General features: G+C 41.6%; 1 protein-coding gene across 1 annotated transcript in view; it reads right to left on the reverse strand.

The window, feature by feature from the left end:
* Positions 1 to 20,796, reverse strand: part of scn5lab (sodium channel, voltage gated, type V-like, alpha b) — a 100,944-nt gene that overhangs the window by 77,828 nt on the left and 2,320 nt on the right. The window contains exons 2-3 of the mRNA XM_076971290.1: positions 4,473 to 4,777; positions 2,006 to 2,124 (exon numbers count right to left, since the gene is read on the reverse strand). Coding sequence (XP_076827405.1) covers positions 2,006 to 2,124; positions 4,473 to 4,736 — 383 coding nt within the window. The 5' untranslated portion in view covers positions 4,737 to 4,777. The remainder of the gene's footprint in view (positions 1 to 2,005; positions 2,125 to 4,472; positions 4,778 to 20,796) is intronic.

A 20,796-nucleotide genomic window follows, 5' to 3' on the forward strand; every position in this document is an offset into this window, starting at 1 on the left:
TTAGTGCAGAGAGGGTTACGGTAATATCAAGTTTTGTTACTGTGATGAATAACACTGTTAATGCCTTGTTCCAAAGTAATGTCCGGTTACTTATATTCTATGTATTAAATTATGTATTCATTTTGGTTTTTATCATTTAAGCACCACAAGGCACTATATGAAGAGCATGTGAACAGTTGTATTGTATTAATATTATGTTACTTTTCTATTAAATGTAAGTTCCCTGTATTTTGACCTAAGTTCTTCTTTCTCTCTCTCCACATATAACTTCTTCCAAAACACCACTCTCTTTGTAACTTACTACAGTTATTAGGTCACAAATAAATTATTACGCTACATAGAAAAAACATCACAGTTATTTATCTTTTAAATAGTTAATTGAGTTTGCTGATTCCAGTTAATGAAATTAACACTTTAGCCATCTATACAGGGAAACATTGTGATATCCCACATTCTAAGATTCCTCAGTATTGGGTTCCTTTGGAGGTTCTCGTGTTCTTCCAGCGTGTTCAGCCATGCTCTCCCCGTCACAATGATTCATATCCGCAAGAACAGCAGACTGGTTAAGCAAAGACATACTCAGCATCTGCTAACATTCGTAATAGGAAGATGTCTATTTCAGCATCACCGGCATATAAAGCATGCCAAAGTTATGCTAGAACAGTACGTTGGCCCTGTTTCGGGGCAATGTACATTGTGCTTCAGCACACTGTATGAAACACTCTGAGCTCTCTGATTCTCCAGAATGGTCTGTGGAGTCTCGGACATGCTCGAGAGCATGTGTTGTCAGCAGCTTGTCTTAAGGTTATTTCTCCCCTCTGATAGGCTGCTTATGTTGCCTGGCGCAGACACACTGATTTGCGAATTGCATTTCTCGCATTTTTCTAATGAGTGCAATCACTTCAGCACAGGGGCGACAGGCTGCGTTCTGCCTTCTCACTGAGCCAGTGTGCTATGAATGTGCTCTTGTGGCACTGGCTAATCAAACATGTTTCCTGGCGCCCACTCCCTTGGGTAATCTGCTATTAGCGCAGGCGTGTAGCGTCTGTGCCGTCGCCTGGAAGTGAGTGCTTTTCACCACTCAGCCACCACACACACGCACTCACACACACACACACACACACACACACACACACACACACACACACACACACACACACACACACACACACACACACACACAGGCGCTTGGTCCTGAATCTTGTGTATAATCCATTGCAATCCAAGGTATCGCTGAAACTTGGGGTTTGAGAACTGACGCGATCCACAGTGTTCGGTGAGGATTGTGTAGCTGTATTTTTGCCCAATAAGGGAATCTGAAGGAGGGAATGGTGGGTGTGCCATAGCAACACCTCCAGAGTAACTCCTTTCACCTGCTTATCTGCTCAACAAGAGCAAAGTGTCCATGAGCCTAATATTTCTCAACACCCTGGCTCACTGCACTGCCCGATATTTTTAGTTGCTGCTGGCACAGAAAGGGCATAGGGATGGCATCGTGGTCTTTGGAGGCTTGATCACTCCATGGCTGGGAATCAAGCCATCCAAACTTGGCATTGTTCACACAAAGGAGCACCCATACATAGCAGGGCGCTTTGAATGTCAGAGTGTGGATAGTGTGGCGAGAATGCAGGAGTGAGCTCACCCCTAGACTTCCTGTAAGAGATGGTGGACAGTTGAGTCTTTCCTATGCCCATATTAACTTCCTTCATTTGCAGCCTTTTCAAAAACTTTTTTCAGATTTTTAGGTCATGAATTAAAATGGATATAGATTAGGACAAATCTTCATTTGTGCTTTCACAAAGGCATAGAAACATTATCAGGTGCATATTGCATAATTGACCTGTGCAGCTTCCCCCGTGTGTCACTTGCATTGACTCTGGTGTCTTATCTTTACTCACATGGTACCGGTTCAGTAAAGGGCAACAAAAGTGTCAAAAACAATCAATACAGTTTTTAAACTCTTTCGAATACAATTTAGTCCCTAGTGGGACAGCAGAAAGGATATGAGTGTACTAAAATTTTTATTGATGCTCTTCTAATAGGATGAAAAGGGCTAAAAATATAGAGTGCAGATGTGGCACTAAATCGGAAGATGGCCTTCCCTTTGTTTAGCACTATAAAGGTCTGTTGGAAAGAGAGGGGAGAGAGAAACAAGCAATAGGTTAGTACAAAAGTGACAATACACTTGACATCTAAAAGATAACAGTTCAGAGATAATCAAGCTGCAACCACAAGGCCAGTTTCACGTGGAGTCTGGCAAACAAGGAAGCAAACCAAAAACATTAGTCACACACAGACACACGAGCCCATTCAATTATCTCATGGCAAGTTTACATACTAATAATACAGTTATTAAACTCAGTGTGGCATTTTGTAAATCTAATTGCATATTATGTCATAGTCTAATAGGACAAGTCCACATATTCTCAAGAAACACGGGCACAGTATATCCAAACTGGTCCTGTAGCAATCCATCAAAGTGCCAACTACAGTATATTACTATTCATTTGTTTTGGTCGTCTGTAATGAGGCTAGTGTATACTGCGCACTCAGTTAAAACCATGCTAAATCATTAAAAGTGTACAGTAAGTGGCTCCCCCAGCCTGCAAACTCATGTCTCCTTCTCAGAAGAGGCCTTCCTCTACACACCAGTGTAATTTTAAAGATGACAAAGAGCAAAACAACACAGACAGGAAAACAGCTCACAAATGAATTACTGGGAGTCTCAATGGGAGGATATGTGCTAGCAGGGGACACTGTTTGTCACTATGGGTGACAAGAGCAGGGAGGCGATCCGTCCGCGCGCTGCATGATCCGCCCCGCTCGGCTGCCCAGGATTCATGGATTCCTTAGTCTGCTGGATTTATACCATCTCACCGTCGCATAAATAATGTGAGGAGTCAACGCATGAAGAATAATTGCAGCCAGATAACATCAGGGTCAGCAAATTTTCCCACTTGCAACAGTGGCAAGATGTAAGAGACAGATCTTTCTCTCTCTCTATCTCTCTTTCTCTCTGTCTTTATCTCTATGTCTCCCTTCCTCTCTTTCTTTTTTTTCTAGTTTAACAATGTCTTTGTTAGCCACATGTTAAACGCCTTCCTTAGTGTTATGGCCAGGTGCTCTTGTAAACACAGGGACTTGTGGATAATGCAGCATATCTTTATGGAACATTTGGGTCACACTTGCTCCTGTTTGCTTCTCCCTCCCTCACTTATCCTGTGGGAGATTATCTGCAGAGTCTGCGTGGAAGAGAGTCTGGGGGAATAACATAGAATGGAGGACAAAAAGATGAAGTGGACTCTCACTATTTTCAGTTAGGCAATGTTTCCCTTTTATTTCAATGCTGCATAAGTTTCTCTGTGCCTGTGTTTTCCTTCCAGTACAGCAAATTCAAACCTGATCTCACATTAGTGCAGCGTGTAACACCACCTTTTGCAGTCCCATTGCAATCACCGCACTGACCACAACAGCATGCAACATTTCATCTTTGCTCCCGGTCTCACGTTCTCAGATAACTGATTTAATCCTCTATACACTGGCTTTGTCAGTGTTAAATAGAACACATTGAACTGACTTGTGCTGGATCGTCGACTTTACACATGTTGGGCACTTGGAAAACACTGTCTGCTGATAACACTATTTTATGGACAAAGTCACTAATGCATAATTGTATAGTATTGCAATACTATATAATGTTACTGTAGCTTATTAGAGATAACTGTTGAGTCTGGAGCAAGATTTCAAAAAAGCTAAATATTTTAGTGATGAAGTGGTTTCTAATGTTTGTGAGCATGCCAGGTTTGAACGTCAGAGTGAATCAGAAGGATACACCAGCACAACCCCACAAAGGAGACAAAACCAGCGTGTGTTCAGTAGCCAGCACCTTTTAACTTCAGTCATTACACATCTCAGTAAGACTGTCAACATGCCAAATTTTCTCACATAAACAACTTTGTGGCCAAACATTTTGGCAAGAATCCATAAAAATATAGATTTGTGTGGCTGGCGTGGGAGGACGTATACTCGAGACGCACGCTAATACGCCAGTGGTTGCATTAGTAGCCATGATCAGCTCAGTGACTCATCTTTTTCAACAGTTCCTTCCTATTTTCCAGTCTTCAGTGAAACAGTTCAAATACATCAATTACACCCCTAATGCTGGCCAACTCCAAAGTGTGGGCTGACACTCGTCTTTCATCAGCTGATATTCATGGTCATTGAAGGACATTTGTTTAACTGCTTCTACTGAATACATAGTTGAGACAGTGGATAAAAAAAACATTTTGTTTTTCCATTAAAGGTACACTAATTCTTGTTTTCTGCAAGCACAATTTCAACACCTGGTATAAAGTTCAAATACATACAAAGCACATACATGTTTGTTTGTGTTCAACTCTAACTCTGTTAATTGGTTAAATTAGGCAGTGTGTGTGTGTGTGTGTGCGCATGTGTGGAATGATAGCACCTACTCTCTGGTTCTGGAAGTAGAATGGGTCGATATCCTCCAGGGGAACCCCCACCAGTCCGGATGGAATGTCTCCAAAAATGCGCGCGAGCTGCTTCCCTGCTTCCAGGTCGGCCCGAGGCTTGGGTGGCTCCACGTCGCCCAGGTCCTCCTGGTATTCCCTGGCCTTCCGGGCCTGCTCGTCAGCGATCCGCTGCTCGATACCAGCCAGGGATTCACGAGTGAACCGGTGCAAGCTTTCGGGACCCGGAAACAGCATGGTTGCCATCTTTTCATCCTGAGCCTCCTGTCCTAATGGCTACTTCACAGCTGAGGACAGTGGAGGAGACCAGGGAGAGAAAGAGCGATTTAGATCACTGGACGGCTTTCTGGGATGTTATGACTAAATGAAAGACTTGCAATACTATATGCAAATAGTCTGAAGCATGACTTCATAAAACGTCAAGATAGGAATGTTGTTTAAGAACTGTGAATGGAGTAGCACGTCCTCACTGTGTGGTTATTCTTCTGGACACAAACATGTATTTATACACACCAAGCCATCTGTTACATCTTTTGGTTGAATAATTGGATAAGTGATCATTTTTCATCTTTTCAAGCATGCAGTGTGATGTGGTCATGCCACAAATGGATAACCTCAACCATCGAGATGCATTAGTGCTGTCACCACTTACAGTATTTGTGGTTACACAAACTTGTTAGTGGTAACAACCTGAGGACCTGAGGAGCAATGTGAGAGCCAGCGTAGCCCATGCTGTTTCTTGCAGTACTGAACAAAACAGGGCCAAATAGTTTTCTAGGTCTTCCAGCAGCATTTTTGACTGTTGTATTTCTTTTGAAGAAGCTCCCCAACCCAACCCAACACCCCTCTACCCCAAACCCCAACAGCCCTCACCCCAACCCAAAACCCACCTACGCCCAACCCAACACCCCTCCCCAGACCAATACCCCTGCCCCCAACACCCCTCTTGCCAACACTTTAATGACTTCCCCTTTAAGCCTCACCGACCAAATCAGACACAGCCAGTGAACGCATGGAAATTAACCTGTACTGTCTAGGTGAAGTTTATGCTAATAAAGCTAAAATTAATATTTTTCATTATGCTAAAATATATGCACATTTTTTTTTACATAAACAAGTCATCATTTGCAGAACACCAAACCTGCAGATGTCGACTAGAGTAATTCAATGTTTATAACAGGGCACACTCATTGTGTGTGGTTGTCAAGTCTCTATCCAGTTACCTAAACACATTATTGCAAATGACTGTGCAGGCACATTTCATCTACAGCTAGCACAGACTGACGAAATTCACTGACAAATTCTCTGACCTATTAACTGCACACTATACATTCTCCTCTCACACTGAAAATGCTTATGGTCAATTCTCTCCTGTCACTTTAGCCCTGCTGATAAATACCACAGCGGCTACAGTGTCAGAAACATCAAAGCACAAAATATAGTAATTTAATAACTGACAGCACAGCACAGCAAAAGCACAACCAGGTCAGCTGATCCAGCAGGATATAAAAAAACAGCTCTGAGATGGAGGGCAGGAGGAGTGGAGGTGGAGGGAGCTGGAGTGGAGGTGGAGGGCAGATGAAGTGGAGGTTCAGGAGGAGGTGGAGTGGAGGTTCGGGGAGGTGGAGTGGAGGTGCAGAGGAGGTGAAGTGGAGGTGCAGGGGAGGTAAAGTGGAGGTGCAGGGGACGTGTAGTGGAGGTACAGGGGAAGTGGAGTGGACATTCATGAGGAGGTGGAGTGGACATTCATGAGGAGGTGGAGTAGAGGTTCAGGGGGAGGTGGAGTTGACGTTCAGGGGGAGGTGGAGTGGACGTTCAGGGGGAGGTGAATTGGAGGTTTAGGAGGAGGTGGAGTGGAGGTGCAGGGGAGTTGGAGAGGAGGTCCAGGGGAGGTGGAGTGGAGATTCAGGGAAGGTGGAGAGGAGGTGGAGTGCAGGTTCAGGGGAGGTGGAGTGGACGTTCAGGGGGAGGTGGAGTGGACGTTCAGGGGGAGGTGGAGTGGACGTTCAGGGGGAGGTGGAGTGGACGTTCAGGGGGAGGTGGAGTGGACGTTCAGGGGAAGTGGAGTGGAGGTGGAGTGCAGGTTCAGGGAAGGTGGAGTGGAGGTGCAGGGGAGTTGGAATGATGTAGTTTTGCTTTAGGAAGTGATGTGCATAGGAAATGGCATGGTGCTCATGTTATATAAAAAGAAAAGCAGAAATGTATACACAAATATGCTGAAATGTATACAAAAACCAATTACTAAAATAATGGACAATTAATTACATGGTAATTTAATATTAACTTTCCCAAATGTAATTAGAATGGATGTCTATTCTCCCTGATTAAATGCAGACCAATTCAAATTAAATTACTTCATAATTAGTTATTTATTTATTTTTTTCTATTATAGTGCATTATACCATCACTTTATATCATGTAACTTTCTCAGAATAAATCTGTGTTAATGTACATTGGTTTGCTTTAAGCCAAGGTCCTGTGTTTTCTCATCACTGTGTACTTCACGTGTCTGTGTAAGTGTGTGTAGTGTCGGTTTCAGCTGGCAGATGTACTGGCAGCCTACAGGGAGGCCAGAGAGAGTAGAGTGACGTTTGTGGGCCTTATCTCTGCACTTGACACGGAGAAGTTACAGAGCCTGAGCAAAATGTCAGCACAGTCCTACTGGCAGACCCATATCAGAAATGACATCAGAAACAGGGCCCTCATCCAGATCAAATGGCAAAAAAATAAAAATAAATAAATAAATATATATGTGGGCACCCGGAGGACCTCATAAATGCTGGAGAGAATGTCAGCCATGAGTGAAACTGCAGTAAAATCCCACAGAGAAGTGGTGCCAGGCGCTAGACAACACTGAGCATCTGGATGACAACATTTTAGACTGGGATTCCTTTATTTATGCATGGTTTCTGGGTTATTAACTTTGAGTCCTTAGCATTTGCAACAAAATTGCACAGTTCCCCATAATCAAATGTAAGTGTTTCACTTTTTGGCAGAGGATCACAGATTTCATCAAGGATTACAAAATAATAGAATAAATAACTTTTTTCTATTATAATTATTATCAGACCAGACTACAGCCATGCACCACAAGCATTACCCTAAGAGAGTCCAAGAGAGCCCAAGCGAGTCTAAGACCCATTCAAAGACTCACTGCTTCAGTACTATAAACCATCTTTTACATAACATGAATTTCAATCTCACTTTAAAAAGACAACAGAGCACAATCTACATGCATTACTTTATGCCTTTCTTCATAGCCAACTGATATAATTAAGACACTGCGTGTATATCTGTCTGAATGTCATTTGCTCTCTGCTGGCAATCTGCCTATTATTTGTTGGATGAAGACCCTGCATTGCTGACATATGGCATATGTATCTTTCAGCTTGTGTATAACTGTACGGCTGCAGCATGTAGATTGCTCCATTCCGCCACAGGAACTGGACACTGGGGATACATCAGCAGCTCAGGAATACTGGTCCTGTTGATTGCTCTTATTGAGAAAGCTGACAGGCTCCTCATGCTATCATATCTCAATCTATCTCATTCTCCTGTCTCAAAGATCTGTCATCTAGTCCATATACAGTGTATGCTTTGGTTGTCAGGTTGTGGAGACACTTCCTCCCTCAAGCAAGCTGTCAGATATATTTTGGGATAATTTTTCAACAAATGATCTCTGTCAATCACTGGGGCCATTTATTTGCACAGATTATTAGTCAGATCTACAATCCCAAGTGGATTACGCACTGCGTTTAACTTAGAATGCTTCTTTTGAAGACATCTGCTCACATCTTCAAAGCCTCATGAACTGTGTTTAAACGACTGAATGAGCAAAGTGAAAAACATGAGCAGTGCCTGTCTGTCTGCTCATGTGTGATGGATTGGACATGGCCCTGACTTCAGTCCAAATGAACCCAGTGTAACCAGGTCCCTCAGCGAGCTCTGGGAACTCAATTTAACAAATGAGCAAATAAAAGAACTGATAACCAACAGTCATTTTGCAAAAGGGTAAAATAACCTAAGAAAACTTTTAAAACTGTTTTTAAAACTTTTAAAAAGTTTACAGGTTAAATTTAACTTCATGGGTGTTAATCCATAGAAAGGAAAAAGCTTAAACTGTACTTGTTTAAATAAGTGCATAGGCCTATGTTTTATTTACATTCATTTGCACAGGAATGAATTTGAACGAGTCCGGAGAGATGACAGCAACTTAATGATGTCAACATCTACAGCAGCTTATCATCAAATCCCTCCCCAGAAGTCCACAACAAGATTTATTTCTGTCACCTTTAGAAGTATTTTTATTTCTCCACGAATGGTGTATTGTACAAGGGTTAAAAAATACATTTACTTAAATTTTCAAGTATCCATGAATAACCTGCATAAATTTAATCTCTGAGGTTAACATATAGTTCTAGTTTTTGTACTTTATGCATTTAAAAATACCTTACAGAGTAACAGAGCTGAAAATATATACTGCAAAGATTTATTTGGCTCAGAGGTATACAAACTGTATTTCCAATCAAAAGAGTAGAAAATAATACATCCTTATGCAGAACATTCTTTAAAAAACAGTTGGGCTATATAGAATACAAAACCTGAACTGCCTTATATAAAACTTTAAATAGCTTAACACTCCCTCAGAACACCCCTAGAAAGGATACAGGGAAATATCAGCAATACAATTAAAAATTTTAAATCACTGTCTCATATGTTCATTGTTTCCATTAGATAAGTTCAGTTAGTTTATGTTCTATTGCTCAAATATGTTTTTTCCTTTATCTACTGAAGACCTAAAGTTGATGATCCAATAATCAAGACGACAATGGAAGTTTTAGAGGGAAAGACTGTGAGCAAAGCCTTGATTCTAGTGAATTTGGCCACAGTCCACTAACACTTCCAGCATACTAGCGATCCAAGATTTGGCTCCATAAGAATAACCCCATATAATATTTGTGGCGATGTAATATTACTAAGATAGATGTATGTACATACAGTTTAAAGCAAAAACACTTTAGACTTTAGAGTTAAATCCATAATGGGGTGCAAAAGCAAACACATCAGCTGTGAAGCCTGCTCTGAATTCCAGTCATCTCAGGTTCCATAGTAATGTCTGTATCCAATGCGTTCTGACTTTGCAAACGAGTGAGATACAATCCGATTGGTTGTGGTGACCTCTTACGCCAGGAAAACATTGTGAGTGGCAGTGTGACTCTAATATTCATGCATCAGATTTAGGAGAACACCTGTGCGGCTATGTGATCTACTAGAACGAAATATCCTCTAACCAAGCTCAGACTGACTGATGCTACTGTGTGCTGAGACAAGGTGACACAACTGCATGGGAACTGAGACAAAGTGAAACATGACACTAAAGCTGTCATGGCAAGAAAGCCCAGGATTTTCCTTTAAGTCACAGCTTGAATTTATGACTCCATTGATTAGCTTGAGATGCAGTCTCTCTATTTTCTAGATTAACTGTGAACCTATAAGACTTAGTATGTTACTAACCAGTATTACTCAGTGTAACTCTGGTTACCCATATCTGTACTGCATTTACAGAATTTTACAATCAGCAAATTATTACAAAGAATCAACTAAAGTGAGCAGATTATCAGCGAGCCCAGATAAATTACAGCAGTGGATTCCCCTTATGTATAAACTCAATGTTCCGTAATTTTTGTAAGCTTGACACAATTTTGGGATAAACAACAGCAAAGCTCTTAAATTAATCAGAGGTGATCAGTATTACCTCTGTATTAATACTAATAATGAGTTCTTGTCAAGGTGGGTGGGTCCCGGCTCTCAGAGGAGATGCCCATACCTGCGACTTCTGCTGCTTCTGCCTCGCCACAGAATGCCCAGCAATGCGGGTTTCACGGATGTGGCAAGTGTCTTGGCAGCCCAACATGCCGCTATCGGACAGCAACAATGAGAGCTTGGTGAGCTCCGGTCTCTGGTGGGGAACATCGCCGCCTGTGTCCAGGCTGGCTCCAACTGGGCGGGGTCGGGTGGTGCCACAGAACTGTGCAGTGCCATATCGCCAGTGAGCAAACCCCCACCCTCGCTGCCCTGAACACAGGTTATATGTGCCTCCACACCAAAGAACGGAATGTATTAGTTAGGCACACACCTCCCTGGGCACAGGACACCCTGGGACCACCAAATGGCCCAGCTGCTGGGAACGTGTTACTGGTGGCTGGCAATGCACAGGGACGTCAACAAACACGTAGCCTTGTGTTCTGAGTGCCACGTTCTCTGCCCGCAGGTAAGCTGCTCCCCATCCCTACACCACAGCGTCCATAGTATCATCTGGCATTGGACTTCCTTGAGTTAGCCCTGAAAGAACCAACCCATGCACTAGACATAACGTGCTTCTCTTGCTCTTTTTGTGCTTTCTGAGTTTGTGACTGTTTAGCACTCGTTTGGACTGTGAGTGGTTATTGTAGTGCTTGTGTGCCTTTTTGCATTGTTAGCTTTCTGTTTAAATGTACAATAAAGACCTAACAGCTCCAGCCTCACTTCAAGCTGTTTCTGCCTCGCAACAGTACTAAGTATTACCTAAATTATAAGTTGGTTTTCTTAGTAGCCATTTCCCTTATGAGTCAGTAAAACTGTAGACATGAAACAGTCTGGTGACATTTCAGTATAACAAACCACTGATGAGATAAAAGAAGAGTCTCACTTGATAAAAAAATAAAAATAAAATAAAAGAGAACTGAGATGCCAAAATCACCTGGCAAATTTGATACCCACAAAATGGATACCTGAGAGAGGTATTACTCATTCACAATTCATTTCAAAGTGACTAATCATAACAACAGTCCTTCAGTTTTCAGCCCTCTGCATCAGAATCTTAAAGACATAACTAGAACTTCTGCTGAAGGAGGTGGCGTTTAGAGATAAGAAGACACTTGAGTCTGATTTCAGTGGGCGTATTGATTTCAGTCGGCCGAAAGAACTGCGCGTTTTCCTTGTCGTTAGAACGTCGCTGGCGTGCTAACCAAGGGAAAACTGAACGCTCAGCTGGCCTATACTGTGATTACAACAGCCCACTGAACTCGGTGTCAATCAAGAACTCCACACTCGCTCACCTTCCAGGGGAACAGCAGCATGCATGTGAGGGGAAGCAATTAGTGATTAATATGCTGATTAGGATTTAAACGCTCGCTGCTACAGAATGGCAGAGCAGTTGCCATGGAGGCGAAGGTGGGCGGAGCATGTCATCATCTCCCTGATAGCTTTGACATCTGTATTTCAGCAGCCACTTCAGGTGGGTCTTACAGTGAGCTTCCACACTCTGAATCCTCAGGGCGCTATTCAGTGTCACTTTGAGCAGTGATTAAACTGATTGCAGTAGTTTTACAGTGGCACTCAGTGGGCCTGTAACAGAATCCCATTCCAACCAAGTATTTGACTTGTCAAGGTGCTAAATACAGTAACTTTTGATTTCACCGTTTTATGTATGTACTTAGGTGACAGACAGCTTAGTGCCTTTCAAACTGTACTCAATGTGCAGTTCTTTAAATGCCATGGTATTTCTGGAGTTTAAGTCCATCATTTCAGTGAAACTTCTAAATGCTTGTTGAAGCAGCCTGTCTTCAGGAACTTCAAGAGATTTAATTACAAATGATTTGCCCAGTTCTATCATGGTCTACTCAAGACAGAATATTTCATTATGTTTAATTACACATTCTTACACTTTTTTACGCTTATACATTCAGTCTCCTATTTTTTGCTAAGCCACCTATCGAGGTTTTATTCGTCGCTGTGGTATTGCCTTTTCTTGTGACTTTTTCTTTTTTTTTTTACTTTCTGTACAGTTGAATGCATAAATCCTGCTCAGCAGGGGAGGAGAAAGCCACGCTTTCCTTTGCTGTTTTTCGCTGACATATTGCAGCACTGGCAATCACCTGGGCTGCTTGTGTATCTTGTGCACATTTATGAACCTCAATTGTCAAATTCTGCCTTGAATTAGTGGGAACAAGTTGTGCCTGGATTCGTTTGTGGAAAGCAATGAGTTAGATTGTTTCAATTAAGCTGAGATTATTAGCTTGCTTTGTGGTATGGGCTAAACCCCTGATGAGCCAGTTTACATTACTGGCACCATTTTACACTGCAGTAATTGTGTATCATCAGTTATGAATGTTGTCGTTGACTCCATGCTCACAGTTTTAGCAAGTGGAGGTGTGAGTGAGTATCACTCTGATGACTCTGGCTGTGAAAATGATCCCAGCGTGAGAGTTTCTTTAGGAAAGCAGGTCTGGGGCACCGTTGTCACTTTGACTCTCTGCTCACCTCTGCTGCATGGCTCGAGTTCTTTCTAGGCTGCATCAGCTCTCTCAGATGTCACGTTCAAAGTAGGATAACATCGTCCAGAGCTTACCCATCTGCCAACAGGGTCAGCCCTCATTGTGTGGTTGTACGTGACAGGGAGGCCGTCTCATGCAGTGCTGTCCCAAGCCTTGCCCCACACTCGCCACATGGCGCACGAGATCTCAGCAGTAGGCAGTGCAAACTCGCAATATTATTAGAGGCCTTGTGAGTCTGTGGCTAAAGGCAAACATACACAGGCACAGGCACACACACACACAGACAAAAAAACCCACACACACAGAAGTGCTGCATCAGCTAGAAAACACTTGTCACAGTTGCTAAGGCCACTAGGCTTTGAGGTGTCAGCTGTCCTTTGGATTGAGGTTTATTTAGATCTCTAATGTCTATTGTCTCAAGATCATAATATTTCACCACTAGATGTTCTATGCATCTTCATGCTTTCTAATTATGTGAGAAGAAAAGGTCCCAAAATAATACCCCTGCTGCATTTCCACCTATTGATTAAATTAGCTTCATTTTTACTTACATAAAGACTTACATAAAGACTTACTTACATGTTTCTCTATAGATGAGGATTAGAATTAGATCAGTTATACAGTAAATTTGTCTTGGTAGAATTAGTACAACCCATCTCAGGACTCAGCTCCTCCATACACATGCACTGTCATGCACAGATGAAGAAGTACAGTACACTACATCTATTTATTATACCGGTATATTTCAAGTGGCAGCTTCAACAACAATGTCCTACTCAGTAAATTTAGGCTTCAGGGGTTGGCTTGTAGTGGGAAGTGGGTATAAATGATTACTTTCTGAACAAAGTTCGTATTGTTCCCTGGGTTGATTGGGCGGTATGTGGGTGAACAGGTGGTTCAAACTGTGATTTGCTATATGATAATGACTTTCAAAGATGTTGTTTTAAATTTGTACTAAGTATGCACTGTTCTAGCTGTGTGTTGAGTGTTGTTGTGGAAAGGACAACTTGCTATGCTTTCTTTGCATTCCAGGTGACGTTCTTGTTTAAGCTGACCAGAAAGGAACCTGGCAGCTGTCTCTGACTGATCGGTCTGGGCTGTTCAGGGTGCTTGTGGAACTCAATTATCATCTCAGCTATTTGAATGATGTCCCAGGCTGATAATGGCATACCAGGACATAGCACATCCTTCCTCTCTGACTCACCTCATCTGTGATCATGTGAGGCTGAAGTATGACAGCAGTGTGATTGGCAAACTGCAGCACTTTGACTGGTGGGGTCATTAATAGACAGTTGATGTAAAACAGTGCATGGGGGAAAGAGCACAAAGCTTTCTGGTCCACCATTTCCATGTAAAATTACAGTAATTTACTGGCAGCAGTTTCACCAGTATTATACCCTATTTTTACAGTACGGATACTGTAATTACAATTACAGCATAATACTGTAAACACAATCTACACAATATTACTGTTTTTTTTAACCTACAGCAATTTACTGTTAATTTCTGTTACAGCTAACAGAACTCTGTATACAAAAACAACAGCTCAAAGGGCAGCAGTAGCTCAGTGGTTAAGACGTTGGTGTTGCAATCCAAAGGTCCTGAGTTCGAATCCCCCCCTCCTCCTAGCTGCCACTGCTGGGCCCCTGAGCAAGACCCTTAACCATCAATGGCTGGGTTTATATTTATGGCATTTGGCAGACGCCCTTATCCAGAGCAACTTACATTTTAATCTCATTTTTATACAAGTGAGCAATTTGGGGGTTAAGGGCCTTGCTCAGGGGCACCTCAGTCATGGCCTAAGGTCTGGAAATTGAACCCACGACCCTCCGGTCACAAGACCAGTTCCCTAACCACCAGGCCATGACTGCCCTTATATAAAATTCTAGCCTAAGTATTTTTCTAATATTTTTTGTTAGCTTCGTACGGTTAGCTAAAAACTTAGATTAGGTTTTCAGGTCCACGATGTAACTTGCACCACAATGCAGTGTTACAACTGCTAAAACACTCAAGCAAGTAGAAAAAAATAGGGAAAAAACTCAGGATTTTCTAATCTCCCAGCAGCCATTGCTAATTACAGTTAATTACTGTAATTAGGAAATGCTCAAAAGGGGGCGCTCGAATTACAGCAAAGATACCCACAATGCTTATCAGTTCACAGCAACTTCCTGTATATGAAGTATACAGTAGTTTACTGTCAGATTTTCCCTGTAAATTTATAGTCCTGTTAAAGAACAGTAAATTACCAATTTTCTGTTTGTATTAACAGTAGAGTGCTGTTTTCAAAAATAACAGGTTAATACTGTTGGAATTCTGCTGTAAATTAACAGCAATTTTTTACAGTGTACCACCTCAATCCTTCATATCAATTAAAAGTTGCATGTCCATTCATTAAGATGATGCCCTAATTTCTACAAACTTACTAATTTATTGTTAATGTCTGCATTTGTATACACATCCAAGAGTCCAGACCCAGAAGTCTGGAGTAAAAAAGTAAAAATGTTAGATACCAGTGAATGCACTGGTAGTGTGTTAGTTAATGTGTGCTAGTAACGTCTATTAACAGTTATTACAGCTATTATGGTTATTACACTGAACTACAGCAGTATTATTGACATCCAGATGAAAAGGGAGAGGCACCGTTTCAGCACTAGAGGCGGGAGGTGGGAGGAGGGAGCGTGTTGCCACCTCCTCGTTGAGACCTGTGGTTCAGTCATTTGTGAGAGTGCTCTCCTTTAAGCTCTCTTTCTGCATCTCCTCCTTCATTACGCACTCCCACCACACTCACACACATTTTAATTTCACTTCAAAGAAGTCACACTACTTAGGGTCGCTCTGATGATCTCTTTTAATGGCTGATGCCAAGGTTGGTCCTCATTCTTCACTGACAAATTTGCCAACAGTCTCACCAGATGAGGACTTCACTTTTTGACAATTACTGCCCTGAACATCAACAAGGCAGCATAGCAGTAGCGTTGCCCCTGTTGTTAGGAGGTTCTCAATCAATCACTAGCTTGACAGCATGCCTGTGACTTCACAGGAAAACAAGTAGATCATCGAGCTAAAAGAACAAAGGGGCAAGAAGCAATGTTGAAAATGAAGTGCGGTGCTAGCAAAAAAAAAAAAAAACTGAAATCCTAAGAACTCTTGTGTCTGAAATAACAATAAATTATAATGATATATCTAATTTTGCATCACAGATACAATATATATATATATATATATATATATATATATATATGCAGCTCTGTCCTACAAACCTGCACATACAAAAACGACTCCTATGAGTCATTACATTAAAATGCCAGTCATATGAAAGAAAAAAAAATCCCATCAGTCAGTGAGTCACAAGTATTGAATATTACAGACAGAACACACTACATAGTTAGACACAGTGATCAATGCTAAAACAAGCTTTTTATCAGTATTCTTGCTTCTAATCACAGTCTCAGAGAAACCCAAGTATTATACTCTCCATATAGATTCAAAGCAAACCATGTGACAAATAAAAAAAACTAGCATTGTGCACAAAGAAGTAACTTTTCACTGACATCATAATCTCAAGAGTTAAAATGGGAGCAAGTGTTACTTGTTTGGTAGGCCACCAAGACTTACAACACTTACCACACCCTGGCCGCAAAACGTACTTTGTGTAACATGATATTTGTTAATGTCTTCATTAATTGAGAACCCTGTCAATGAATGTCCTGCATGGTTTGCTCAGGCTTCAGGAAACTATGTCTTTTTCATTTTCATAGTCTTATTTAATCAGGGCTCTTGTAATGCAATAAAATACAAGATTACAGTTTGCCCATAACAGAAATCCACCAAGACTCCACATTCTTGCTAACCTGTGAGAAACAGTGATAAAACCTGAGTGCGCATGCACACCACAAAACATTGCATTATGTTTTTACATTCCTTGCATTGATTCACTCCACGCCTGGTCCCAGTGATGCGGGAGGAAATGTACTGTGCTCCTGCGACCCACTTAGATTCATCTTGTTTGAGCTCCTCCCCTTCACCACTGTTTCACAGGGACAGCATGCCTCTTTAATTACACTCCATGCTTTGGTAAACCTTATTTCTCCTCTTCATGCACCACCCTCTGCTGCCACACGCTCTGCCTACTTCAGCCACCACACCTGCTTTGTTAGCATTCTGTCTGACAACATGTGAAAAGGCTGTACATGCCAATAGCACAGCATAATAACAATTGTAAAATGATACAAATATGGAATAGCATAAAAATACACATAGACCTTCATGTCCAGTGACTCAATCAAATGTATATTACACAAACAGCATGTTCATAATCTCGTTCTTCCTTTGTCATGCAGCTTGTCTGAAGTCCACACACACATAAACACACACACACACGCACGAACGCACGCATACACACACACACACACACACACACACACACACACACACACACACACACACACACACACACGCACGAACGCACGCATACACACACACACACACACACACACACACACACACACACACACACACACATAAACACACACACTCAAAACATTTAAGTTGATCTGTATTGTGTTATTTTCAGCTTTTGATGTTTAGAGTGGTTCTAGCGATGCCAACCCCAGCCACTAATTTTCAATTTTGGAAAGCAGCATGACAAAAAGCTATTGGATTGCAACTGTGCTACAAGTGTGATGACCATGTTTCCTTTTGAGCATTAGCCAGCACTGGATGCAGTGGATGCCAAAATCAATGTGTGTGTGTAGTTTATAATGCATCTGAACAGCCCTCTTATAATTGCACAGCTTCCAACACAATGCAAGTGATGATCACAACTCTGGCACGTGAAATGTATATAAGGTGCCTAATAGAAAATGTTTACCTTGTGTCTTAAACTATATCCAGCTGCAACCGCTGTCTCATTGTATCAGTTTTGTGGAAATGAAAGGAAATGTTAGTTTTAGATTGCATGTTAACTATAGATCAATCTCTATGATTATTTCCCCTTAAAAGACCTAAGAAAGTTAGCCATCGAGCAAATGTTTTGACTTCACCTATGACCAGTGTATCAAACGTTTTGTGTAATGTTTATAAGCAGAGATGAGTTGCGCTGTTACAACAATCACAAAAATGTACAAATACGTGCTTAGTACACAAATGAAATAATGTTATAAGATTTTACCAACACAAAATTTTACAGAAAGCCAACAGATTGTTTTTAAAAAGTTGAATATGCATACTGAAATGTCCACTGCATGACCAAGACACCAAAATATTTAACAAAGTGTACTAAAATGATTTCCCCACTGCAGTCTGTAGACATAGGGACATACAGTGAACACAACAGGAATGTCCAGCATGTAAAACATTCTCAAGGCCTCATCATAGCTCCTGTAGTTCACCTGGCAGGAAGCACAGGTGCTAGTAACCACAAGGTCAGGGGTTAATTTCCCAGGGAGCACACATACTGTCATACAGCTAAATATGTTAGTCCTCCTGGATAACAATGTCTCTCAAAAGGTCATCAATGCAATCAAAGCCACCTGGTCTATCTTCTTTCTTAAGTCTGGAGCTGAGCAACATATGTGTTATCAATGAGTGCCCACAAACTCTAACAAGTGTTCATACCAGTGGCTCCCAGCAGAAAACCCTTGTCATGGTGCACCTGTGCTCGATCTGACCATGGCCTGGATTCTGAGCACTGGTTTGCATTTTGAGAACTGACGAGTCATGACACATTCAAGGTTCGTAGACAGTTTATAAGAACTATTCTGACAGAGATAGAATGCATGTAAGTGACACCTGTATCTATCCATCTTTCCTCTCTAAACTCAAGAATCTGTTGGTTTATCTAGATGACAATCAAGTGATTGTTATCTACCTGATTCTAACTGATTTTATACTACACATTCATATCATGTATGCTTCATAAAAACATCAAGAGTTCATAAATGCTGCTCATTAAGCATTGCATACAGTAATGCTTAATGTATGCAAAGGGCAGGTTCTGTGTCACGCTCTTTTTTACAATTTAACCATTTTACAGCTAGGGGTTAATCTGTTGTGTGTATCAGCAACAGAAAAGGGGCCTCACCAGGAATGTTCTGAAAGAAGCCTGATCAATAAGGCCAGATAAAGCAGGACCTGACACTAGCATCCACCCTCTCTTGGGGATACATTTAAAAGTCCATAACAGTAGGTAGCCATTCTCTACTTTTGGCTCAGAGCTTCATGTATACCAATCAGAAAGGCAGAATAAGTAGAGTGGGCTACAAAGGTGCAGACATCGTGGGTCATCTCAGGTTAAGGAGAGAGACATGAAGGTCACTGATCATTTGCTGTTTGTCAGTTCATGCGCAGACAAATGTCATGACTCTTAGGTAAAGACAAGGCTCCCCTTGAAGGACTAAACAAGAGCCTTAATCGTGAGATCACTTTGGACTGCCCTTGGGGCCAGTGATCAATACAACAGCAGTGGAGACATGACAAGTACTTACACTGCCAGGAAAACACATTGTTTACAACACTGACTAGCATGTGCATGTGTGTGCACATTGAAGTCACTTTGAATCTCTGCATATGTACAATTATATACAATTACATATATATATGTGTGTGTGTGTGTGTGTGTGTGTGTGTGTGTGTGTGTGTGTGTGTGTGTGTGTGTGTGTGTCTGTGTCTGTGTGTCTGTCTGTCTGTCGGTCTGTCTGTCTGTCTGTCTGTCTGTCCAAACTTCTACTTTTATATATACCTATGATGCTTTCCATACAATGTCCTGAAGACATTGTCACATTTGCAGAACACTTGACTTATAAGATGAGGAAATTAAGTTCTGAAAGAAGACTATTTGCTGAGGGTGCATCTAAAATTGTGTGAATTGTGAATGAATTTGCATATAGGCATACATATTGACCAAATTCTATTTCTCTCAAAAACAGACATAAGCATAACACATTTGATTAAAATGTCTTTGCTACTATTGAAAACATACATTCAGTCAGGTGTGTCCAAACTTTTGACTGGTACTGTATATATATAAAAACTCCCCACTCATCCACCCCCAGGTAGTCTTTTTTCCTTCAAGCTCAGGTCCTCTACCAGAGTCCTGGGAGCTTGTGGTTTCCTGCTTAGTATCCTAGCTGTTCCCAGGACTGCACTCTCCTGGACAGAAATCTGAGTTGTTGCAGGGATCTACTGGAACCACTCACACAGTTTGGGGGTTTACAGCCCCTAGTTCTCCAATTACTTGTGGAACCACTGTTGCCGTCAATTTTCACGTCTTTTATAACTCTTCTCTCAGCCCTGAATATTTCTCAAGCTTTTTCTCAACACCTCCTACTGCCTACCTCACTAACAATGAGAGTTAGAAATAAGAGAGTCAAACCGGCTTAGGTGTCACCCCGAGTCAACAAGGTCTGATGCTGCGGACCAGCGCAATCAGATGAAAACTGGACTACTGGAGCACATACAAGACATGGACGAGAGTGGAGGACAGGGGACTGTTAGAAAGCTGCACAAGCAACCCCAGTGCAAAAGGGTATATGCAGAGGATGTGGAAACTATATATATGTATGTAGGTGTATGTTTTTGTGAGGGAGTCAGACAAGGAGTACAAGCAGTGTGCTCTATGGTATATGTGCAGTGATGTCATTTTACATCACTGTGCTGTGCTCCCTGATGTCATACTAAAATACATTTACTTTTAAAACTGGAAAATTGGAAAGAGAAATTTATTCTTGAAGACTCCAGACATTTTATTGTAAGGCATGGGAAATTAACATTAATATATAGCATAAAGAGAGTTTTCATCAGTTTTAGACCAACTAAGGAGAAAACAACTGGTGAAGTCAAACAAGGACAAAGGTCACAAATAAATGATGAGTGACGAAGCATAATGATTCCAAGGTCAGCTGGTGTTGTCACACAGTGATAATTAGTGGGAACCAATGGCTGGCTATGAAGATGCTATCAGACAAATAGCATGTTTCTCCTCAAAAGGCAGG

This window comes from Brachyhypopomus gauderio, chromosome 13, assembly GCF_052324685.1.
Source record: "Brachyhypopomus gauderio isolate BG-103 chromosome 13, BGAUD_0.2, whole genome shotgun sequence".
Taxonomy (NCBI): Eukaryota; Metazoa; Chordata; class Actinopteri; order Gymnotiformes; family Hypopomidae; genus Brachyhypopomus; species Brachyhypopomus gauderio.